The 26144-nt window shown below is 38.3% G+C and overlaps 2 protein-coding genes across 5 annotated transcripts in view; one reads left to right on the plus strand and one right to left on the minus strand.

The window, feature by feature from the left end:
* LOC130916791 (ETS domain-containing protein Elk-3-like) overlaps window positions 1–17659 on the plus strand; it is a 49228-nt gene extending 31569 nt beyond the window's left edge. The window contains exon 5 of the mRNA XM_057837770.1: window positions 11191–17659. Coding sequence (XP_057693753.1) covers window positions 11191–11289 — 99 coding nt within the window. The 3' untranslated portion in view covers window positions 11290–17659. The remainder of the gene's footprint in view (window positions 1–11190) is intronic.
* The window catches only part of LOC130916790 (cyclin-dependent kinase 17-like), a 94472-nt gene continuing 69704 nt past the window's right edge, over window positions 1377–26144 (minus strand). For 2 of the 4 annotated variants that reach the window (XM_057837768.1, XM_057837767.1), the window contains exons 8-17: window positions 25064–25158; window positions 24893–24955; window positions 20236–20359; window positions 20041–20161; window positions 19688–19785; window positions 18386–18491; window positions 16732–16774; window positions 16563–16653; window positions 16382–16459; window positions 1377–15298 (exon numbers count right to left, since the gene is read on the minus strand). In XM_057837768.1, coding sequence (XP_057693751.1) covers window positions 15261–15298; window positions 16382–16459; window positions 16563–16653; window positions 16732–16774; window positions 18386–18491; window positions 19688–19785; window positions 20041–20161; window positions 20236–20359; window positions 24893–24955; window positions 25064–25158 — 857 coding nt within the window. In that variant the 3' untranslated portion in view covers window positions 1377–15260. The remainder of the gene's footprint in view (window positions 15299–16381; window positions 16460–16562; window positions 16654–16731; window positions 16775–18385; window positions 18492–19687; window positions 19786–20040; window positions 20162–20235; window positions 20360–24892; window positions 24956–25063; window positions 25159–26144) is intronic. The other 2 variants (XM_057837766.1, XM_057837765.1) reach the window with 1 other exon arrangement.

The following is a 26144-nucleotide window of genomic DNA, read 5'->3' on the forward strand; positions in this document are numbered from 1 at the left end:
AGCAAACTCTTGTGGTCGTTTTGCGACATGGTTTATTATTTTCTTTTCTTTCTTCATTATGGCTGCACGACGTCTCGGGCTGATAATGTTGTGCTTATATGATCCTTGGACAAGATTTGTCCGTAAGTATGGTTGTTGTAAAGAATGTACATATTATGTTAGTAAGCGAAATGTTATATTTTTTGTATGAGACGCTTTTTGTTTATGTTTAGTGAACCTGTATAGCGTGCTAAGCTAACGTTGTTGCTAATGCAATGCTTGTGTACTTTTATTTTGTAGTTTCACGACGGTCTAAAGAGGACAATGGTTTGAGGCCATTTTATTAATAAATCAGATGAAAAAGGAAGAAGTCTAATTATTAAGGCGTCGTTCACTAGCTGTCTAGCTTTGGAAAAAGTAGACGCTTCGGAGTGAGGACAGCATAGACAGATTTAAATGACAGTAGAGTGAAATGCCCACTACAGTCCTTATGTACCGTATGTTGAATGTATATATCCATCTTGTGTCTTATCTTTCCATTCCAACAATTTATTTTACAGAATATATATGTAATTTACAGAAACATATGGCATATTTTATAGATGGTTTGAATTGCGATTAATTACGATTAATTAATTTTTAAGCTGTAATTAACTCGATTAAAATTTTTAATCGTTTGACAGCCCAAATATATATATATATATATATATATATATATATATATATATATATATATATATATATATATATATATATTAGAAGCTAAAAACCACATCTTTTTCAGGGGTGCCAATAATTATGGAGGGCACCGTATCTAAAATATCGGGGAAAATGCGACAATAACAAAAATAAATAAATAAATACAATTAAGCGATAGTTATGAGTTAGATATCGGTGACCTATTTACAGACACTATTTTTTTTCATTGTGACGTAATTTGTTTAAAAGTGTATAAAATATATGAGTGAATGATTTTATAAACTATTTTTTTAAACTAAATATTAGACATCAATGAAAGATTCTAAGCTAAAAATGATAGACATTTTGAATAATAAATACACAATTACTTACCTTCTTTTTATGGCTGGGTTGAAACAAAAGTGATTACAGTGTCTGTAAACGGGGGTCTCCAGGGTAAAACTGAAAAATTAAAAAGTTTGTGGGCTCAATGCGCTATGAAACTGCTATCGCAGCATATAGTCATATTGTTCAATCAAACACAACAGTTCTTTTGTCTTATAATACAGCAGTTTTTTTTTTAAAGTGGGGTGCAAGAGCAGAAACTGCTTTTTCAGTCTTTTCTGTGTTTTCCGCCATACAGCTCTTTCTGATGCTCAATCTGATTAAATACATTGAACACACAAAAAAAGAACTTTTTTCCGCCATATATATTTTAAAATCCTGTACAAAAGGCTACCAGTTTTTACAACTTGTCACAGTAAAATAAATAAATAATATTTTGTATTCTATGGTGTCACTTTTAAAAAAAAAAAAAATGAAAGGATGGGGGGGCCACTTTCATTTCTGAATCTCTATGAATCTACCCAGTCGTGGTTCCTGGCCATAGACTGATTAAAAGAATGCGTACTGGCTAAATTTCCTAAATATGGGCTTCACGAATACCGAGAAGCGGTGTTGTTTTTGGCAGCCATTTTAATTTTCGTCTTAGTCTTTTGGACGAAAATCCTTATTAGTCTTATTAGTCATATTTTAGTCATTTCAAAATGTGTTCGTCTTTGTCTAGTTTTAGTCCACAATTCTCAAAATGTTTTAGTCCATGAATAAATAAACAAATAAATAAATAAATAAAATGTTTTTAACAATTTCGAATTAACATGACAGACGAGCACATAACTGTAGTGTCTACAAGGAAATCACCATTTTCATGATGAGAATTCACACTCAGCAGGAAAACAGCACAATGTTTGCAATAAATAAAACTCATCTGGATGCCACGAACTGTATGTAAAATGTTTTCCAAGAGTTTAAAAATAGACCGAGTCACTGCGCTAAATGCTAATGCTAACGCGAACGCTGTACTAACGCTACAAGTTAGTTTAGTGTGTGATGATCACTCAGTACAGACATGTAAAGGCTAAAGCAACATGACATAGCTTGCCAAGATAATAAAGCAAAACTTACCAAGCAGCACTTGACACATACAGTATGTTTCACAAAATGAGCCTGGAATGAGCACAGGCTTACGGTGGGTAAACCTGTGTGTGGGGCGGGGGGGCAAAGCACGTCACATGAGTGACACAAACAAACACTGCTAAATGTGTTCTAACAACATATACAATAAGAAAATATCACACATTTTAAAATTATGACGGAAACCACGTTCTCGTGTTGTCAGACGACAACTGGCATCCATCTCATTATGCTTTAGCCTCCCAAGACATTTCAGCGCGTCATTGTGATGTCATTTTCATGAAAAAAATTGTTCGTTAAAGAAATATTTTCGTTATGGTCATCGTTGACGAAAACAACACTGCCAAAAAGAAAACATGTCAGCTGTCATGTTGGCGCCCGGACCAGTAAAAAGCTAGCTTCAAATGGGGAACAGGCGAATGCTATGGGTGACGTCTGTGTCCCCATGTTCAGTTCGTCTTCACAGTCTATGGCAGGGGTGGGCAAACCGGTCCTCAAGGGCTGCAGTGGGTCCTGGTCTTTGTTACAACTGAACTAGCACAGGCAGTTGAACCATTGAAGGGTCCGGGGAAACAAGAACCACTTGAGTGCAATCGACTGATTGCACTTGTAAGACACCAGATTCGTGAAAATTTGTCCTTTTGATGGGTTGCAATGAAAGCCAGCACCTCTGTGGACCTTTGTGGAATAGTTTGCCCACCCCTGGTCTATGATCAGCGCATAAAACGCGACCAGAAAGTGGCTCCTCCTTTTCTGCTACTGTCATTAGCAACTAGACATGTGCCGATTACCGGTTTCGAGGTATACCGTGGTATGAAAACGTCAAGGTTTTAAACCACTAAAATTATCCTTCATAGCGTCCATTGGCATTAGCTAGTTTTTGTCTCAAAAAGTCATGGAGAAAGCCCTTGCTTGCAGCTGCAAGGCTCAACCCTTCCCCACCGGTTGTCGCTCAGTGGCTTTGAGTCAGCTGTGCTACACAATAGCTGGAGGAGGTGAAACTCCTGAACTTTTTCCCCCCATCGAAGAAAACAAAATCGCTGGTATGTGAATACTTCGGCGACAGAAAAGTTACAGACGGTTGCGTCTTAGTTGGAGGACCAACTGACATGTAAAACATGTTTGCAGAGGGTGGCTGCCAAATACCTCCAAATATGATTCTGCATTCATACAAAATTAAAGGGTAGTAAACACTGTCATAAACGTTTCCCACCAGCTACGAGAGTTAACTCCATAAGCTCCACTTATGTTCTAATTTGCTAATATGTTTTTGAAAAATAAAAATCCTGTTCAAACGAAAAGGTTTTTTTTTTTTGTTTTGTTTTGTTTTTTAAACCCAGATATCTCAAAGTAACATATTTTAGAGTAATAATTGCAATACCGTGAAACTGATATTTTGGCTTAAGGTTATCATACCGGCACATGCCTATTAGCAGCCATCCTATCATTCACCTCAGCCAAATTTAAGCTCCCCTTCCCAAATTAGCCAAATGACAGAGTGAGATCAGGAGCTTTTAAAATACCGTTGGCTACATGGAGGGCATATTCTCTATTCAAGTTGAAAATAGCTTACTTTTACCAGGATGCTGGTCTAGTTGTTGTTTTTTTGCTGTGAATTTAGCATCATTGGGTGGAAGTTTTGAACATATTGGTAGGTAATGCTAAGTCTGTTGCGGAGACATGGCCCAAGTTGGCAAACTTCCAACAGTGTAAGAACTAAACAGCAACACAAGGACAGAGTCATTGTCACACTGTCAAGCTTTATTGCGTGCTTAACCGTCTTATTTAATGCTCATTAGCTGGCTAACTATTCCCATACCAGCGCACACTTACGGGTGATTCAAGGGGCCAACCTCCAAACGCACACTCCCCACTTTGTGGTCTGACGAGAGCTGCGACAATATTCACAAATTTGTTCTGGTTTGAGAAAATGTTATATGGCGGAAAACACAGACAAGACTGAAAAAGCAGTGTCTGCTCTTGCACTCCTCTTTAAAAGAAACTGCTGTATTTTAAGCCAAAACAACTGTTGTGTTTGATAGAACAATATGTCTATATGCCCCTGAACTATTTTTTAATTTGCCCGTTTTACCCTGGAAACCCCCGTTTACAGACGTCGCGCAACCGTCTTTGTTTCAACCCAGCCATGAAAACAAGGTAAATAATTATACTTATTATTCAAAATGTCTGTCATTTTTAGCTTAGAATCATTAATTGATGTCTAATATTTTGTTTAAAAAGAAAAAAAAAACCAACCTGAAAAAATTATTCACTCGCATATTTTAAACTTTTAAACAAATTACGTCACAATGAAAAAAAAATGGCATCTGTAAAAAAGTCATGGATATCTACTAGGGGTGCAACGGTTTGCGGTTCAAAGCCGAACCGTACGGTTTGCCCTGTACGGTTCAATACGACTTTATAAACCGCGCCTTTTCGGTTTTGCAATTAATTTATTCCGAACGCTTGTGGAATGAATTGGTCGAGCTCTGTGTGCCTGTGTGTGACGTGAAGCACAGCTGTGGAGAAATTCCCGCCCCGCCGCAAGTAAATGTCCGATCGCTGTCAAGCACCTGTGTAATAGAAGCCGAGTAACGCTCTCTCTCGGTTACGAGTGAAGTGAAAGTGAAACAAGAAAGAAAGCAAAAAGCTATGGCGAGCGGAGGAGTGGAGAGACTGAATTTTGAGGAAGCACTGGCTTCTTTCAAATCTGTGGTGTGGCAACATTTCCCCGTGGACTACAATGCGGAGGGAGAGAAAATATTGAAAGAAAAAAAAAATGCTAGCATTACTCAGCGCTTGTTCCCTATGCTAATGGCAACATTTATAACATGACTCTGGCACCTCAGCCGGCATCACCCACAGATATCACTTTCTCAGAGCAGGACAACCCCGGAGATGACACAAGTGAAAACACACGGCGGGCTTCGTTAATTTAACTGCAACGCTTGACCCGCGTTATATTCTTCCCTTGCGGACATATTTCGCCAACAACATAATCCCCGACATTTATGAAATTGCACGCAAAGCCATCGAAGATGATTTCGCGAAAGCACATAGTTTCACCCTCACCGCTGATAGTTGGACGTCCCGTGCTACAGAGTGCTACTACCTAACTGACGGTCCACTATAATTCATACCTTTAAAGTTGTACGGTCTCGGCGTAATTTGTACAAGTGAGCACCGATTTTTGAATATGTACGCCGTACGTTATGTTCAAATTCTGTACGTTTTTCGTGCATTACGTTTTTTTTCCTCCGTTCGTTAATACGTTGGTTGAATGACGCGAGAAAAGTCAGAGGCACAGAGAGGGAAGAGTGTTTGTTGTGACGCTGTAGCAAACGCGATGTTAGGCTAGGTGGCTCCAATATTTCCTGTCTGTAGCCGACAGCCTACAACCTACGCCTAGATATCTCATGCATATAGAACTACATGCGAAATGACACTCGTTAGCGTTACTAAACAGCCGCCATTTTAGAGCAGTAAACTTCTCAGAAAGGCTCGGTTGTCGTGAACCTTCCTCGTGAACCTAAGTAACTTTTTATCTAAAATACTCCTAAATCGGCAAAATCTTGACTTGAGTCTATCTTTAAATGATGAAACAGTTTTAAAATTTTCACATGTCAAAAGTAGACAGAAGGGAACTAATGCAAAAACGGGAGCAATTTTATCAACTTTAACGGTTGATTTAGAACATTAAATGACCTCCAAACATAGCAAAGGTTACAATGTTTTTATTTTGTTTTTTTTGGGGGGGGGGGGCATGAAGAAAAAAAAAACATGAAAGGTAACACCAGTTACTTTGCCAAGTAACTTTTTTACTACTGTGTGTGTATTTCAGTAGTCAGTCACTAAACTAGCCAAAGAGCTAAGAGGCATTTTAACAGTCGAACATGTTTATATTTTAAGTGTTTATTTCATTTTCTTAAAAGCAAAATAAAGGCAGTTTATCCGGCCGAACCGAAACCGTAATCCCAAAACCGAGGTTCAAACCGAACCGTGGGCTAACTGAACCGTTGCACCCCTAATATGTACCTCATAACTATTGCTAAATTGTATTTTTTTGTTACTGTCGCTTTTCCCCGATATGTTAGATGATAAATAATCAATCCAAAGAAAGAAAAAAAAAAAAAAACTTTTAAAAGGGTAAATATAGGAAAAAGAAAATCTCGACCACTCCTTGATGTCTGCGATTTCTGCATCGCCACCCTTGTTATATTACCATGTTTCACCCATAAAATCCCCAAAAAATCCAGCTGTGGCCATTCACAGCTGTGTCTTGACACTCAGTGATACATGCGACATGGAGTTTTTGGATCGAAACAAGGTAAGTACGCGATAATATCTCGTTAAAGTCATGGCGTCTGTAATTCTGCTCTCGCGTGCTCTCACCAGCGGATAGGGTTTTGCTGTTTAAAAAACTTTTTTTTTTTAAATGCCCTCTTGCCCAAAATTTTTCTTCCCCCAGAACTGAGATTTTAAGCTTTCCAATGATGTATCACACATACATATCTGACAATTTTGAAATTTGGCCAAATTGGGGGTCTCCGAGCAGAACTTCAAGTCACCTGAGTGTTTTCCGCCATTTATATTTTAATTTTCCATTTCTGAGGGAATTGTCTCTCTATACAAAACACCGGGAGTAAAAAGACTGAGCTACATTTACAGCTTAAAGGGAATGTGAGTATGACATGAACATCTCGTTTTGCTGATGTGAAAGTATTCCTGTCAGATTGAGCTGGTCAGAGGCAAACTGACCACAAAAGAATTTAAGATGTTTTTGAGTTGCCGCAACACACAAGCACAGTTGTGCGATTAATCAGACCTAGCGAGCAGGTCCGGCAAGTGGGGGTATGGTGGGTGTCCGGTTTCAGCACTGTAGTGCGGGAGAGGAAATCCTGTGAATACTTCCTGTTTGAACCCGGGGGAGCTAACCAGCCTGAACAGGGTAAACTGGTTTTAAGAGCGGATCCTCGCTCGTCGCATATGCACGCAAGCACACTTGCACGCCGCGCCCCACACCGGACTCTCCTGTGGCGACCATACGTTTGGTACCTGAGACTTTATGTGTGACTCAATCCAATTCTAGTATGTCCCAGTTGTAGAAAAAAAAAACTTCCCTTGAGCCCTTTGACTATGTAGAGCAGTTCAAGATTAAACAGGTTTCATTCGGGTCATTAAAAAGCATTAAAAGCCATTAAATGGATTTTGTCAAAATTCAGGCCTTAAAAAGCGTTACCCTAAATATTCAAGGTATTAAAAATTATGCAAACCTGACAGAAAGAACGAACCTTTTAAAGAAACTTTTTTCACAAAATATTTGACAACTCTAATAAATGATCAGCTAGCCGATAAAAATATTTTTAAATGATATCAGATAATATTGACATCTGTTTTTAATGATCAGTTTGGGGTCAATATTCACGTTGCCTTCAGAATCAAAGCAGACGTCTTCTACCTTTGTTCAAGGGCTGGTCACAGCCTAGCACAGCAGCAGTTATGCTAATTGACCATTAGATGTCTCTTTACCAAGATGCTTAGGATTTGTTATGTCAGCATACCATTTGCACTCATGGTGCAAAAATTAAATGATTGAAAAATAATGAATTATAAACTCATTACATACCTCATTCACTGTACTGAAGCTGTGTGCCTTTGTTGCTATTTTGAGCAGGAAGCACTGTGTGAGCCATATGTGATATGGCAATGCCTTAGTGGCATTTTGCTCTTGCACTTAATCCAAGAAAACTGATGTTTGCACTATTTTGATTTCTACAATAAATATAGTGGTGCAATATAGGCACTTTCTCCGTTACTCCAGTTCAAGTTGTTGCCTTATTGTTCAGAGTGTTTATCGGAAAACCTTGAAATTGTTACATTTATCATTATTAAAGTATCCAGTGGAGCATCACAATACAATTAGCCATAATACCGTAATTTTCGGACTATAAGACGCTAATTTTTTCCTTCATTTTGAATCCTGCGGCTTATATTGTTGATTTATTTGGGTTAATAGGTAACAGTTTATTTGACAGAGGTGTCATAAGACTGCTATAAGAACGTCATAATTATCACCTGACACTATCATAGGCATTACTGAATGCTTATGACAGATGTCATTAAGTGTCATCCAGCACATTATGTCACCAAATCCATTTCTGTCCAGCTCGGATCTTTTACGTCCATTCAAAAGTGAAATAATTTGCCGGATAACACGAAATGACATCTGTTATAAGCATTCATTAATGCTCATGACACTGTCATGTCATAATTGATTGTCTTATGGTGTCACTGTCAAATAAAGTGTTACCAAATATCATAACTATCAATTAATGAAACAACTAGAACAGTAACTGAAGAAATAATTAGCACAGAACATGAATTTTGATTGTTATTTACATCAGTATCGCTGCAATGCATGCTAGGAGGCATGTTGGACAACAACAGTGTAGACAGTCTCCTCCAAGGGAGCAGTGATGGCCAAATGAAGCAATGTAGCTTTGCAGCCATTTGGTTCAAAGTTTCATGGTGGTTCATTTGGTCTTATAACAGTCGTATTATGCCCCTTCAAATAAAGTGTTACTGGTTAATATCTTTTGGTGTGAATATCCCAAAATACAGACGGGACTAGGCCTGTCGCGATAACAAATTTTATTGTGCGATAATTTATTTAATAAATGATTGCCCCCCCCCACCCCCAATTTTTTAAAACCAATTTACAATAACACTGTGAGAATACAGTATATATTAATAGATCAAGTACACCCATTTAAACGCGATAAGAAATCACAACTAAAAACAATAGACCATGCCTCTTAAGTAAAACACAACAATATTAATACCGCACAGAAATACTGAATAAATAAAATGTGTTTTTCAAAACAAAAAAAATACAATTGCAGTTAATAACTTAAGCATTTAGGCAAATGAAAACTTTCCCCCTCATAGCTTCTGCAATGGTGTTCCATAGGGATACAACGATTCAATACATTTAATGCTCTGGAAAAAAAATAATAACTATTTTTTGTTTCTTTTTTTTTTTTTTTTTTTTTCCTTTTGCAAACGAGCAAAAATTAAATTGCCATCATATAAACATGCATTTTAGTGTATAATATCTATGTGTTTACTTCTTACTGATCTAAAGAAATTTAGTATAAGTGCTGAAAACAATCTTTACTGTTTGTAAAGTGAGGCGGGGCACACTGCTGATTGCTACTGCTCTCTTAGCAGCTAGGTTTACTACATGAGCAAGACATCCTATTTGTGGTCTGAATCCATCTGTGTCACGTACTGAATTAACAATATTTGCAGCATTATCTATAGTCACTGGTATGGATTGATTTGGCCTTCTTAACTTCCATTCAGTCATGGCGGTTAATAATTCATTGATGTAGTACATGGACTACGTGTCCCATAATCACTCTGGGCTCACGTAGCCAATGGCATGGGACGTAGCTCATCTAGTTTGCTATTTCATGATATCTAGTGAGTGCGCATCATTAAAAAAGTTAGCAAACGCCACAGAAGTCACATCTGCTCATTACTGCACAACACCAGCATATGACAATCGACTTTCATAAACAGGACGAGTTTGATGCACAGCGCTCTTAATTTGCCACTCAAATATCTGGTGTTGTGCCGAAAAATAGCCGCCCCGCGTGAAATGTCACCCCTGACGGGAGCGCCCACACGTCAACAACACCGGCACGCCGGAGATGGTCCGCAGTCAATTCGGACGACTGGCGCGGCCAGTATACGTTGAACAATAGGATATAATGGGAACGATTGGCTCCGGCGCTATTTTTCGCCGGTCCTGGAAGGAAGATGCATTTTGCGCAGTTGGTAACAAGGAATCCGAACTTTTAACAGCACGTTTGCTGCACGCACGTGCACGCGAGGCGATAAATCGCAGCGTAAAAATTAACGCCTTCGTTTTTATTTATCGTGCGATAAATGGAATTATTGCATATTGCGACAGGCTTAGTGGGGACCGCTGCGGCTTTTCAATGAACAAATGTCATTTTCGCGTCAAGTTTGGTGGGTGGCGGCTTATAGTCAGGTACGCCTTGTAGTAGTGCAAAAATTACGGTATGTTAAGTCTACGACCGCATTCCCGGTATCTGATTTTGGGAGTTGGGCAATATCTGGATATCAGCTATCAGCCATCTCTACTTAGAATTTGTGTTTGTGTGTGAAACTGCAGTTAAGTCTGTTTAAAGTAGCATTAAAAGGCGTTAAATGAGATTTGCTGATACCTGGAGAAACCCTGTTAAATATCCCCCCAAAATAAAATAAAATCCACTATGAGATTTCCTGATTACATTTAAAATCAAGACAGCTGGTTTTTGAATCGTTGAACTTATCAAAAACAAGTTTTGCTTAGACAGACCTATAAGTAGACAGAAGAATGCTGTTGTCATAAAAAAGGCTGTCTCAAGGCAAATTTAAAATGTCATTGTTGAAATAGGGTTTTTCCCAGGCTCAAATTGAGTAAAGGCTATTGATGTAATTGTCAGTGGCAGTGAATGTCCAAATCTTTTTTTTTTTTCTCCTGCAAAATCAGTTGTGCTTGACTACAAAAGAAGCAATATTTACCACTTAATAATTTGGCACATTGGAATTGGAATGAAAATCTATCAAGGGGTTTAGCCAATGCCTTCTACTACCAAAGAAAGGACAAGGCTAGAAAAAAAACCTTTTTATCCTTGAAAAGGAGACTTTTTCTGTATTTGTTTTGTTGCAGAACACAATATTCAATTGATCAGTCAAAATACTCTAGAATGGTTTGCGAAACGATGGACTTGTTTTACGAAATGAATTTAATTTCATGAACCAATTGTTTGCATTAGGTTGTAAATAGAGAAGGCCATTTGACAAAACAGTGGCGCGGGCGGGGGGACAGAGACGAACAGGAAGAGGCACAATGAACAAATAACAGGAAGTTCGAGCTGTGACAATGCCGCGGTTCCTCACCGGAAAGCGAGCCTTTCACAGCGCTTCCGTCCCCACCTTCTTCTCCCCCCTTCCTAACTGTGGGCCCACCTTTCTCTTCCTCCGCAGTTCCCCAGCCTAATCAATGGACACATGCCGATTCCACTGCCAAGCCTGGAAGGAACACCCTCCTCGTCCTCCTCGCCCTCAGCTACCCACAAATCCTGATCCCGAGTCTCCCTGCTCACCCTTGAGAGGAATGTTGCCCCTTTTTCATCCTGGTTAACATCCTCTTGAGACTGTTCTGTGACCTCATTCGTGTTTTGTCTTGGGGGGTTTTTTTTGCACTTGGGTTGCTTGAGGTTGCAGTGGTGAAAGCACTCTGTTTAAAAAAGCCATATCGCTAGTTACTAGCGAGATGCTCCTTCATAACCTCTCTTCTTTTATCAATGTAACATATGCACTATGCTACTCAGATGCCGGCTGTGCCTTAATTGTGTCATCGCCTCCCCTTTCTAAAATCCCAACTCCCCCTTGAAAACAAGATTTTCAAAATAATGAAAAGCCTTTTTCTTTTTTTAGTACTTCCTTTTTTTAAACTGGATGTGGTATACAGTGTGTATCCTGTATCATTTTGTATTGTGAAGAATGTCACTCATTTTCAATAAACAAAGCATTGAATGCTTAAATGCTGTGACTTTTTCCCCCCAATATGGAAGGAACACAGATGTTCTTATTCAACTTTGTTTTTTTCGTCTGTTTGTGGATGGGTCTGAAGTACTCATGCAAGGGAAATGCAATGAAAAAACAATAATTTGATACACCTAAAGGTTGATGCAACTATTAGGCTTTTTCCTTACAGTAATGTTTTTAACACTATTACAGTGGTGCTTTAAAATAGTTTTGACTAACATGTTACCAGCCATTTTGTGACCAATTTTTTTTCTCAACTTGAAATAAATGAGAAATTTTCTGTATCGTCATACAAAAGGAGGGGGGAAAAGCAAACGCTAATCAAAACTTGTAAATGTGGGGTGGCGTGGCTCAGTGGTAGAGTAATTGTCCCCCAACCCAGAGGTTGCGGGTTCGATTCTCCGCCCTGATGAACACGTCTAAGTGTCCTTGAGCAAGACACTGAACCCGACGTTGCTCCTGGTGCTGCTTGACCAGTAGGTGGATGGTGAGATAGTGTAAAGCGCTTTGAGCGCCTTGAAAGGTGGAAAAGCGCTATATAAGTGTAACACCATTTACCAACACCAAATGTATATCGAGTATGGCGAATTGCTTTGGGTATTTTACCAACACCAAATGTATATCGAGTATGGCGAATTGCTTTGGGTATTTTATCTTCTTGATATCCATATTAAGGCCATCCTAGTGGGACCAAAGTGGTGAGGAAAATAAGTATTTGAACAGCCTGCAATTTTGCATGTTCTACTTAGAAATGATCGGTCAGTTTCAAATGTTCATGGTGGGTGCCTGTCCACTGTGAGAGACAATCTTAAAAAAATAATCCAGAAATCACAGTCTACGATTTTTTTAAAAAAACATTTGCATTATACTGCTGCAAATAAGTATTTCAATACACGAACAAAAAATAATGTCAATATTTGGTACAGTCATAGACTTCATAATATATTGACGGCCGCGGGACCGATTAATAGGGGGCCTATCTCCGTCAAAGCCGACCGAGTGGAAACACAAAGCTTTTTACATTGAAAATTATCGTGAATAAATGCTTGAATCCCTGAATTCTTTATAGATATGAACGTAAAACAGTTGATTCTTAGTTAAAAGCAAAAAAAAAAAAAACGCGCAGTTAGCATTTATTTTACGTATGTATTGCGAATTATGACACCAATGCCGTAGCGGTTAATTTCTCCCATTATTTTTTCTCACGTTTCAAAATGCATGCATGGTATGAAAAGTATAATATTTACCTTGAATCCTCGAACAAATCACTCCTAAGACAATCCTTCCTGTTTGTATGCGGTACAACTTTTGTACTTTTTCAACCTAAATCCGGTGTTCGATCGCTACATGTGTGAGAATAACCGTCACGGACTTCGCCCGACTAAAGCGGAGTGTGGGACAGCCCCCTACTCGAAGGCGTGGCACAGTGTCTGGACAATGTGTCCCATCAATATCATGATGACGTCTACAGTACAGTAGTCTTTGTTTACAATAACAGAGGTCAAACGTTTTCTGTAACTTTTCACCAGGTTTCTCACACACTGCAGCAGGAATTTTTCACTCTAGATCAATCAGGTTTCTAGACTGTAACTAAGAAACACAAAGTTTGAGCTTCCACCTAAGATTTTCAATTGGGTTTAGGTCTGGAGACTGGCAAGGCCCCTCCAGAGCCTTGATATGCTTTTTACGAAGCCACTTGGTTATTCTGGCTGTCTGCTTAGGGCCATTGTCATATTTGAAGACCCAGTCATGACCCATTTTCAATGCTCTAACTGAGGGAAGGTTATTCCCCAAAATCTCACAATACATGGCCCTGATCATCCTCTTCTTAATACACTGCAGTCGTCCAGCTCCATGTGCAGAAAAACACCCCCAAAGCATGATGCTACCACCCCCATGCTTCACAGTAGGGATAGTGTTCTTGGGAAGGTACTCATCATTCTTCCTCCAAACACAATGAGTGGAACCAAAAAGTTGATCTCATGCAACCACATGACTTTCTCCCATGACTTCTCTGGATCATCCAAATGGTCATTGGCAAACTTAAAACAGGCCTGGACATGTGCTGGTTTAAGCAGGGGAAATTTCCGTGCCTTGCTTGATTTTAAACCATAACGTATTAGTGTATTACCAACGGTACCCATGGAAATTGTGGTCCCAGCTCCTTTCAGGTCATTGACCAGCTCCTCTGTGAAGTTCTTGGCTTATTTTTCACCATTCTTAGGATCATTGAGACCTTAAGAGGTAGATCTTGCCTGGAGCCCCAGTCCAAGGGAGATTGACAGTCAAGTTTAGCGTCTTCCATTTTTCTTATCATTGCTCCAACGGTGGATCTTATACCACCAAGCTGCTTGGCAATTGCACCGTAACTCTTTCCAGCCTTGTAGATCAAACAGATCAAAAAGTCAAAAGTCCAGCTCCACTCCACCTATTTAGGAGAAAAAGTGGCTTGGAGGTGGACTTTTTAAAGGCGACTAACAACTTTAGCTAATAGACAGATGTTCAAATACCTATTTGCAGAAGTATCGACACTGTGATTTCAGGACTTTTTTTTTTTTTTAAAGATTGTCCCTCACAGTGGATAACCACCTACCTTGAAAATTTCAAACCTATCATTTCTAAACTGGAGAACTTGAAAAATCGCAGTGTTCAAATACTTATTTTCCTCACTGTAAGTAGACCTATTGGGTGTACTAGAGTTCAGGACAAATAGTATACCAGTAAATGGAGCTGGATTGAATTGGATTCAAAGCAATTAATGCTCAGTTGTGCTACTCCATTTGTGTCTTTTTAGTTATATTGTTATTGAAGTTTCACTCCCAATTATTTTCAGTGGTGTAAACAGAAATGGCGGGGACTTCAACTTGGCCTTGTAACAGAGGAGAAGACAAGTGGGCTTTTTAAATAGTTGAAGCTACATACAATATTAAAAAATGGTGGGAGGTGTACCTTTGTTTTAATACCCTGCACGTTTTACCTGAGAGGAATGATATGCCAGCAAGTTTTCACCAGTCAACACGGCCTAGGGAGGAGGAGGTTAAAAAAAAAAAAAAAAAGACCCAAACCATTTCAAGAAGCAATGAAAAGGTTTTTTTTTTTAAGGTTGAATTCTATGAATGAAAAATGAAGAAAATCACAACAAAATGGTTACCACTTCAAAAAAATTAAAAATCTATACACATTGCATGTTTTTTTGTTTTGTTTTTAAAGTGACGGAGCCAGTTAGAATTCTAAACAGTAGTCGGATTTTAGCAGCACTTTCTGTCTCTCTCTCTCTCTCTCTTAATAAATATAGAATATAAATCTCTGTTGGGCCACATTTAGGCCAAACCTTGAATAATAAGGTTGGGTTGATGGGAGTCACACTCTGAACAAGCACCCAGAGTGGTTTGGAGGACCTGCTGGTGGTGATGAAGACGAAGAAGAAGATGATGCTCCACCGCAATCCAGCAGTGAGACTGTACAACTCATGAGATTCTTTCCAAATAACTAAGAAAAATACAGTCCTAAAACAGCATGCTTTGTCTTCGGTTCTTCCCGTTACCTGTCGAAAAAAAAAAAAGTAATCAAAGGTAATTTAAAGTCTAAGAATCAATAAATCTAAGACTATTTAAAACTAAATACAAAAACAAGTTACTATTAATTAGAGTTTAAAGGCCGTTTCAGCCTAGTGCGAAGGGTCCAGCGGTGGCAGTCGTTAAGGACTGAGCGAAAAGTCTTGAATGAATTTTTGCCGAGGGGTGGGGCCCAAATAGAGACTTGTTCTTTTCTCACGGCGCCACCACGCTGACGTCAACAACGCATCCAAAAGCAAAGGGGCAGACATACTTATATCTGTGCTATCAGACCATTTCGGTGGCCAGATATACGCAAATCATGGCCGACGAAACCTTGAAAAATGTGCCTTTGTAAAGTTTCGTGAGCTCTGGGACACTCAAAAAATGACTCTCATACCTTTCCTTGCTAAGCTAAATTGTACCTCGATGTGTGTTTGTGTGGAAATGTAGTTCACGGACCGCAAAAAGAACTATTCACCTTCTCACTGAAACTAGTAAAACTCTTTACACTGCTATTATAATGCCCCCTACTCCTTGAAATAGAAAAAAATGCTGTTGTCTTGTGTAACAATGAGAATAAACGCACTGGTGCTTGGGACTAGAGTAAATATGCTTGCTGTTTTTCACTTCTTGACAGCATCTACATCAGGCTACGTGATGCCGTTTTGTGCTTGCTGTGGACCGCTCTTCACACTGGGCTGACACTAGTGTGAAAAGGCCTTAAGTACTACTATACATAAAAAACTGAACCTATCTAATTAAAAATGAAAAAAAAAAAAAAAATCCACACTATACGATCTAAAATACTAAAACCTACTCTCTGAACTGTGATCGGTTCAGTATGGTTCTTTTATTCCCACATCATGTAAACTAGATACTTAGGTAGTAGGTAGGTTTTTGCCCCCACACCTCAAAAAATGCAACATGAAATGGTCTCTTATCACAGCACGTAAATATTTGCCGTTTGTATGGGGAATGTGTGCCCCCTTCTGGATAAATCTCCAAGAATTTTCAGAGGTTTTCAACATCAAGGATTCTTGAACCAATCAAGGAAGAGATTTGAGCATCACCTGACTCAGAGTACGAGGTGCTCCTGCAGCCGGGGTCTCTTTGCAGCTGGACCTCCTTCAACGTGAATATGGAGACGTCTGACAGAGATGAAATGGGTCAGAGTGAGCAAATGTGTGTGCTTTTCATGTTGTGAGGCTTCCTGCCAAGTCTGCTGAGCTTGGCTGCCATCTTCTTACTCACTCTCTGGCAACGTGCGTATGCGAGGCCCCAGGCTCCCGAAGTATGGCTGCCTCGTGGCTTCGTCTGCAGACAGCCTCTTTTTCGACTCGTACTGTTAAACGCGAGTACAACAGAAAAAATGAGGTCAAGCGGCATTTAACGGCACATGGGATTGCGGCAAGAGCCTCACTTTGAGGAAGGACATCAGCAGGTCGACGCCATCCATGTCCAGTCTGTGGATAAGGGAGAAAAGAGAGAGCGTTGAGGAAAGACGAGGTGAGTCATAGATGCTGGCCAGCCGCAGGAAGGAAACACACTCAACTGTTCCACAGGATTTCCTTACGGGAAGTGGCGCGCACTCACATTCATCCACAGTAAACACGAGTTATATGGCCTTGACCCTCACGTAGCCCTCTTTTACCTCTCCCGTTCTGCCTGATTTACCTGACAGACCAATTTGTTTCTTGATCGACCCCATTTTGCAGCTCTTGTATACCACTCAGGTACATTTATTCAGGCATCGTTTCTCTCACATGCCCTTTAGTTTCTTCACTCTTCAGTTATCGCCCTAATTGTCGCTCATGTCTCCATTGTAACATACCCATCTTTGAGATTTTGTTTTCCTCTCTTTTTACAATTGAGGCTAAACCTTTTCAATGTTTGGGGGCCTAAACAAGGTTGATCAAAGTTATTATAACTGAATTCAAGGGCGTAGGTTTTGTCTCAGTATTGGTAGGGACATTAGCTGCATATACACTTTTTGCTGGGAACGGGACATTAATAAAACCAAACAGATTGGGTGAACGGTGGTCAGGGCTACATTTCTCACCAATAAGAACCTAATTAATTGATAGGCTAAATGATTAATGCAAAATAAATCTGTATTGACTTGTACTAACTTTCATACTGCAGATTTTACAGTATAATGATCTGATCATTTTTCTTAAATCTAGTCGAATATTTTTTTTCCTCTTGAGTTTTAAAGGCTAGTTAACAGATAAATGCATCAGATTCTTTCAGGCTGATGACAGATTACTTTTAGTCAATATTACCATTTGTTCTTATTAGGCCCATACATTGAAAAGTGAATCATTTTTCAACTAAAGCAAGGAAAAGTTGCTTTCAAATAACAGACAAGACAAGTTTTTTAAGATTAAGTATGTTGTTTGTAATGTTTGTTTCAAATAAGTGTTATTTTCAACTAGCAATTTTTATTTCAATAAATCTGAGTAAAATTTACTTGAAGCACTGGCTGATAATTTCACTTATTTCAAGTAGATTTACACTGAAAACAAAGGAATTTGAGTTTTTTGGTTTATTTTTTTTCCAGTTTTAAGGAGTTGGGTTTTTGCATTGCTTGTGTATTTCATTCAAGTGATAAACCATTCGATTGTACCCTCTGTTTTCGAAAACTAGAATAAATGTCTGAATTTCATTAGCATTAGCATTCATTAGGGTCAAGTCATCAGCCAATCAAACGTGCGTTCGAAGGAAAAAAATGGAGCGGCACATTCTGCAAGTGAAAAAAGGGTAAATGTAAGTCTGAACATAATAATAATAATAATTCATTTAATAATGGTAGGGTCAATTCTATCGTTACAACATATGGAAGACAATCTAAATGACCTATATAACTGAACACATGATATAATGCAAATATGGTTGCTTAAAAGTTGGTGGAGACAATTTGAGCATCCTGAAAAGTTGGCAGTGTTCTGTCCCTACCATCCCTATGAAAACCTACGCCCTTGAATAAATTCACTTACAATCTGTAAATTAAAGCAACAATTTGCTAAAAGTGATATTTAAAAATAAATAAATAAATTATAATAACAAAAGTTGACCTGGGTGCGTGGTTGATGAGTGGCTGGGTCTTGTACTTTGGGAATTTGTGGGACTTGAACTCCTCCACAGAAGAGATTCCAGGCCAGCTGTCCTCTGTGGGAGTGCCTTCAACAAGATAAGTGGATAATATTTACTGCATTCATTTAGCTATTTTTGCCCTTAATATTGGTCAGTTATTATTTTCTATTCATGGAACTCAAAAGTGTTGAATTGATTAATTTGAAAATATTAAAATATGAGTAAAACACATAACTACATGTAGATTTAAAACATTGGTACTTATTACTTAAATAATCCCAAAATAATACAATGAATTCATTCAATGAATGAATGAATGAATGAATAAAATATGAGTAAAACACATAACTACATGTAGATTTAAAACATTGGCACTTATTACTTAAATAATCCCAAAATAATAATTTGAAATGAGAATGATTTAATTGTGTATATGAACTATTTAAATATTTTAGTTACTTTTGAATATTTATTTTACTAATGTATATAATTAATTACATGGTTAATTGGTGCATATGATTGAACAATAATATACAAAAAAAAAATCAGCGCAATAAACAATTAAATATTTGAATTATCTAAATATTTTTAAAAATTGCTCATTCAGCTAAATCAATTTTGTTATTAACAATGAACATATTTTGCATGTGCTTATGTGAAGGCAACAATGCTATTAATTACTTGAATTGAGGAAAAGCGGCATGGAAAATGAATGAATGATGCCAAATAATAATTTGAAATGGGAAGGAATTATTTTATGATGTATATGAACTATTTAAATACTTTACATTTACTTTCAAACATGATTTGATATGATTGAACAATAAAATACAAAAAAAAAAAAATCAGTGCATTAAACATTTAGTATTTGAATTATTTGCATATTTTTAAATTTTTCTCATTCATCAAAATTTTGTTATTTACAATGAACATATTTTGCATGTGCTTTTGTAAATGCAACAATGCTATTAATGAATGAGATATTTTTATACATTTAACGATATTATATTTTAAAATATTGCCTATTCGATCATGATTAAAAGATTAACATATTTCATCTCCTTAAATAATGATTCACTGGTCACAAAATACAAGAGAAAAAATACTATGCATGTAATACCAAGTTGCCTCTAATTGTCTAATTACTCATAATTCAATTGTTTAAAATTGAAATAATTGAATGTTATAACTTATTAACATTCAACTGAGTTTAAAAAAAAAAAAAATCCAGTAAAATTTGACACTACTGAAAAATTGGCCACCAGGGGGCAGCGAGCACTAACCCAGCAGCCTGAAGATGAGGTGCAGCTCGTCCTCCACCGTGGATCCGGGGAACAGGGGCCTGCCTGCAGCCATCTCATAGAAAATGCAGCCCACGCCCCTGACAGCAACACGCGGAGGAGGTGACATGAGCACAGACATTCAACTTCTTTTTCACAGTCTATGACAATCACACAGCCCGCGTGTCCTTCCAAAGTAAAGCAAAGTCATTCAAAGAAAGGAGACTGCAAATTGTAACAGGAAAAAGACGACAAATGCCGAAAGCTTCTTTGAATCGTTTCAAGGCCCGCCAATGAAATAGGACATCTGAATTCAGATGAAAAATACTATCAACTGATCAAACCTAGCCACTCACCACATGTCAATCTGTGTGGAGTACTCAGAAGAACCCAGCAACACGTCAGGCGGCCGGTACCACAAAGTAACCACCTCGTTGGAGTAAGTTTTAGTTGGCACCGACTTGGCTCTGGCGAGACCTGCGGCGAAAAAGATATCAATTTAGATTGAGAAGAACAATTCTTCACAGCAAGGGGGAAACAAGCAAATTTACCGAAGTCGGCCAGTTTAAGTTCCCCCCTGTCATTAATGAGCAAATTTTGGGGCTTCAAATCTCGGTGGAGAACTTTTCGCCGATGACAGTATGCTAAGCCTCGCAGGATTTGGAAGAGAAAAATCTGGAGAGAAATGAGCATGTAAAAAAGGTTGTGTGAATTAAGAACACAAAAAATATTTGTTGTAGGGGATATTCAGATGTGCATTGGGTAACAATCGCCAACATAAGAAACTAAAGACACCACGATAGACATCATCATTACTGACGGGTCAGCTCGGCCATGCAGTGCGCAACTCCTTCAAGCAGGGGGCTGCCCACATCAAGAGGAGCTATTCACAAACACACACGCGCAGCAAACTAACTGTGGATTTCGGTTCAAAAAGTGCGAAAGCTGTACCACATACGAAACAGGAAGGATTGTCTCAGGAGTGATTTGTTTGAGGATTCAAGGTAATTATTATATTTTTCGTACCATGCATGCATTTTGTAACGCATTGGCATCATAGTTCGCAATATTCACGTAAAATAAATGCTACCTGCACGTTTTTTTTTTTTGTTTTTTTGCTTTTACCAAGAAGACAGTTTTACATCCATATCTATAAAGATTCAGGGATTTAAGCATTTATTCATGAGAATTTCAATGTAAAAAGCTCTTTGTTGTGGTAAGGCGGCGCCACAGTGAACTTAAAGACGAGCCCCACGTTCAACATATTTACTAAAAATAAATGCTACCTGCACGTTTTTGTTTTTTTTTTGCTTTCAACCAACAATCGAGATTGTTTTACGTCCATATTTATAAAGAATTCAGGGATTGAAGCGTGTATTCACAAGAATTTCAACATAAAATGCTTTTTGTTGTGGTAATTCGACATATTTACGTAAAATAAATGCGACCTGCACGTATTTTTTGTTTTGTTTTGAACCAAAAATCGAAACTGTTATAAGTCCATATATATAAAGCATTCAGGGATTTAAGCATTTATTCACAAGAATTTTCAACGAAAAAAGCTCTGTCTGTGATTCCACTCGGTCAGCTTTGACAGCCTCGCCAACAATGCAGGCCCCCTATTTATCGGCCCCGCGCCCCGTCAATTACATTATGAAGTCTTTGACACCATTTTTTTTAATAGTGTTACCCCTCCGACATGCTTTAAATGCCATGCAATCTTGTTATTATTACATTATATTATATCAAATAAGCTGAGGTTTCCTACAATTAAGAGTAGGGTTGTTCCGATCATGTTTTTTTGCTCCCGATCCGATCCCGATCGTTTTAGTTTGAGTATCTACCAATCCCGATATTTCCCGATCCGATTGCTTTTTTTTTTTGCTCCCGATCATATACATTTTAGCAATGCCATTAAGAAAAAAAATGAATAAAACTCAATTCAATTGCTCCAAGTATCTTTTTTTTATTGTCCAACATGACATTGTTCCACTGCTTTGGATCAAAACAAAGCTTATCAGCACTGTGCCATAAAATATGTAAACAATAAACATAACCCCCTCCACTTAAAATAATGTTACACGACGTATCTTCCATGTTCCGAGTTTTTTTTCGGTGCCACACTTTGTGAGTGTGACAATAAATGGCAGGGGAGGATGTTTGTTGTTATTATGAACCAATCTTTAAATCAAAACTAAAGACTCTGGATGAGTGTAAGACATTTTGTCTGTAACGTTAAATACAATTAGAAAACGATTTAATTACAAAAATATATATATATATATATATATATATACACAGGGTGACCCAAAAAAAAGTTTACACTGCCATAATACAACTTAAATGCCATGTTTATTCATCTTAGAATTAGAATTGAATCACAAATTATACATTATTGTAAAGAACATGTACAGTACACTCTATTTTTCAATGTGTCCTCCCTTAAGTGTCACAACAGCCTCCAGGCGCCTGCGGAACGCTTCTTTATGTAGGATGCTGTCATCTTTTCCCAAGATCTAACAATGGACCTCTCCAAGGCTGCCACAGAGGTTTGTGGCTTCTTACAGGCACTGTCCTCCACAGTTGCCCATATGCTATAATCCAGGGGATTGAGATCTGGACTCTGGGGTGGCCACATATCACCTTGTCAATCAACTTTTTGGTCCGCACAGATCTTCACTTCCAGACCCAGGTTTTCGTGAGGCTGTTCCAGTATCTTTCAGCTTCTTTTTAACTTTGTAGACTGCACATCTGGATATTCTCAGATTTGCTGCAATCTCAGTAGGTGTCAGACCGGCGCGCAGCAATTCAGGTACAGCTAAAGTTTTCTTCATTTTCAGCAGAAGCACAGGAATTGTAGAGATGAGAGATTACCAGCTGCATTGAGTGACCTTAATGTATCACTTAAGCATGACAACCTATTTAGATGTTTCAATGGCTTTTAAACAAGCAGTCAACTGAGTGTAAACTTTTTTTTGGGTCACCCTGTATTAGGGATGTCCCAATCCAGGTTTTTGCACTTCCGATCCGATACCGATATTGTTTTGCACTTCCGATCCGATACCGATACTGACCAATACCGGCCTATCTGAGCATGTATTAAAGTTTAAAGTTATTTAGCCTCCTTACTTAGTTGTCAGACTCATGTTGAAAAGGGTTTTAGTACTCTTGATAACAACTAGCCAGCTGAATTAGGTGAGTTTGAATAACACACAAGGGTTGGTAACAAGAAACTGACCTGTTTATTCAGTGATAAACACAAAACATTATAAATGACAAACAGAAATGGCATAGTCAGTCAGTAAAACGTGGAAATAATATTGTAAACTGTCAGTGGAAAATCCCACAAACCCCCCAAGCTATTAGATGCTTTTAATGTTCCGTGCATTATTTACAAAAATTGTATAAAAAGCCTCTCAGGTTTAAATAAATGACTATTTCAGTATCAAGTTTACATTTTAAAACAGTAAATAAAATACTCCAGTCCCCATTCTGTATCAGCAGCTTTGAACTACATTCAATTAATTTAATTTTGCGAATCAACTGTTTAAGTTGTTAAAATTGTTCATGTTATTCCATAATTTCCCTTCTGTCTACTATTGACATGTGAAAGTTTTAAAACTGTTTTGAAGATAGATTCAAGTCAAGATTTTGCCGATTTAGGAGTATACTGCTCCCCTTGTGTGTGTAAGCGGACACAAGTTCGCAGCAAGCCAAACTCCATTCAAAAATGAATGCGGGAGTCAGGAAGTAGCATCCAAGCTCCAGGTGCTTTTATTTAGCTGCACTGTCACATCCAAAAATGAACCCAGGTGAAACTAAAAGAAATAGAATGTACAGAACGAAAATGATTGACAGGTTTGACTATCCATATGCTATATATGTCAAATATATACGAAGCCAATTCCCATACAATGCCTCTCAATATTCTAATATGCAAATGAAGCATGCAGCAGGTGCCAAAGTTTACAAAGTGGTTAAAACGCTCCAAATATGGCACATAAATCGCTAAATACTATGTATAAAAAATGTACTTACAGACGATGCCTTCGAAGGCGCAAACAACACGACAAGTTTAGGATAGCGTGAGCACAGTAAACAATGCTGCCCAGCTCTCGTCAAACGGCGAACGACTACAAACATGGCCGCCGCGCTACTTCTTTCCTGTCGGACGGCTGTCAAAATAAAAGCAGGAACGAAAAATGCACATCGCGAAATGAAGGGCAGAACAAGGAGTATTTTATATAAAAAGTTAATTAGGTTCGCTTGGAAGGTTCACTACAACAGCCTACAAGGGAAGTCTCCTGCTTTAAGATGGCGGCTGTTTACTAACGCACCTAGTTTTCAATGCATGTGTATGTCGCTAAATGCTTGATTAGGTTGGTTGTATTAAAACTTCTTATAGCTTTACCACCACGCTTGACTTTATTGTGGCATATGTTGCACTCTGCCTCTTCGTCTTTGTCGTCATTTAAGGTGAAATGATCCCACACAGCTGACATTTTTACAGATAAAGTCTCTCGGTAAATTGGGAGACGGTAATGTAGTGTGTTGAAGGTGTGCCTTAAAATGCGGACCGGATTTTAGGGAAACCGAAGCAAAAACTGGAATGGATTATGTATATCGGTGCGCTGGAAAACCCGGACCGGATTTTCAAAAAAACTGGATCGGAAGTCTGGATCGGAATTTTTCCGTGTCGGCCGATCTGATACCGATCCGCATTTTTTTGCCCATATCGGCGTCCGATCCGATCCAAATATCGGATCAGGACATCTGTAATATATATTAAAAAAAGGCATGTCCGATATTTTTTTGCCGATTCCAATATTTTGAAAATGATGTGATCGGACCCGATCGATCGGCATCTCGATTGATCAGGACATCTCTAATTAAGAGTATTAGCTCTCCTCCAAAAATCAACGTCATGATCTGAAACACATTTGGAACAAACTGCTCACTTAACACACACACACACACACAAAAAACATCATTCATTTTAAAACAGGTTGTGTAAGTAAGTTATGCCTGTACACCACCCTATTGTGAATATCAAATTTTACTGTTTGTCAGGATTTGCAATCAACTGCCGTCAGGGGACTCAAGCGAAAATGTAGACAAATGGAGACATCTTGCTGCTGTCCAACAGCAGGGGTCTCTCACACTCAGTGCTCGTCTTTAGTAGTTGAAAAGCCACCTGCAGATGCTCACCTTGACATTTTGCATGCTTAGGATGTTTCCACAGTCGTCCATGTACTGCTTGAGGTCTTTGTCCTAGACCACAATGGAAAAAAGTGTCAGTGGAGGTACAGGATGAATCATAATTACTTGCAATGTATCCATTTTGATGTGTGTGTGTGTGTGTGTCACTGAGGCACTCACCAGGTACTCAAAGACCAGTGTGAGTGACTTTTCGGTATGCACGATATCGTGGAGCGTCACAATGTTGGCGTGCTTCAGGTCCTTTAGTAGTGACACTGTCAGAAGAAAAACCAGTTTTGAGTCAAAGGGTGGTTTTGTCTATTACCATTATCCATTGTTATCAGTAATGTGACAACAAACAAAATATAGGAAACAAGAAAAGGAGAGAATTGCATTTTCCCAGTTTTAGGTTGATTGAACTTTTGCCAAGGTTAGCTATCAACATTAGAGTTGTTGCAAAGTACTGCAATCCTGTTTCATAATAGCAAAATGAGTGGCTAAGGATACAAAGGAGGATTAGGGCTACAGAAAAGAAAAAATTGCGCTGTGAGATTAAAGTGTGGGCTGGGTGAAAAGTTGAACCACAACACAAATATTAGTCGAGACAAAAAAAAAAAAGCATTGACAAATCGATATGTGGATGAGGGAAAGTTGTTTTAGAGGTATAGATTTTGAAATTATAATAAGAACTTGGGCTTTTTGCATTTTTAAAAGCAACCAATGTAGAGGTTGTGACTGTGTGATTTTTTTTCCCGTTCCATCTGAGAGCTGTTATGACTCAAACCAAACTGATCTGTAATCATATCACCTCATTGTAATAGGGATGTCTTGATCACATTGTTTTGCACACAAAATATTACTTAACTTATACATGGAACTGCATGTTAACCTAGATAGTCCATCACCACAAGAGTAATACATTGCTTTAATAGGTTGTTTCGTTCATCATCTTCTCCTCCCTTATTTTCATCCCTAAGGGTGCATCAGTGGGTTGAGCAATTATGGAAAAAATCTAAATCGGGATTAAATTTGATCACACTTAATATATGAATATCTGAAAAAATGTCTTCTTAGGCTGCGTTTACAAATACTTTAAAATAAGGTAGAAAATAAATCACTACATTATAACTAATGAATAAATGCACTAATAGGTATTTGGTTTCAAAAGTGTAGTCACGACATGCTCTACCATTCTTTCCCTCTAAACCGGGCCGTTAACAAGAAGAAAAGCAACAACATTTTGACTGTCAACACTTTCCTG

This window comes from Corythoichthys intestinalis, chromosome 5, assembly GCF_030265065.1.
Source record: "Corythoichthys intestinalis isolate RoL2023-P3 chromosome 5, ASM3026506v1, whole genome shotgun sequence".
Lineage (NCBI taxonomy): Eukaryota > Metazoa > Chordata > Actinopteri > Syngnathiformes > Syngnathidae > Corythoichthys > Corythoichthys intestinalis.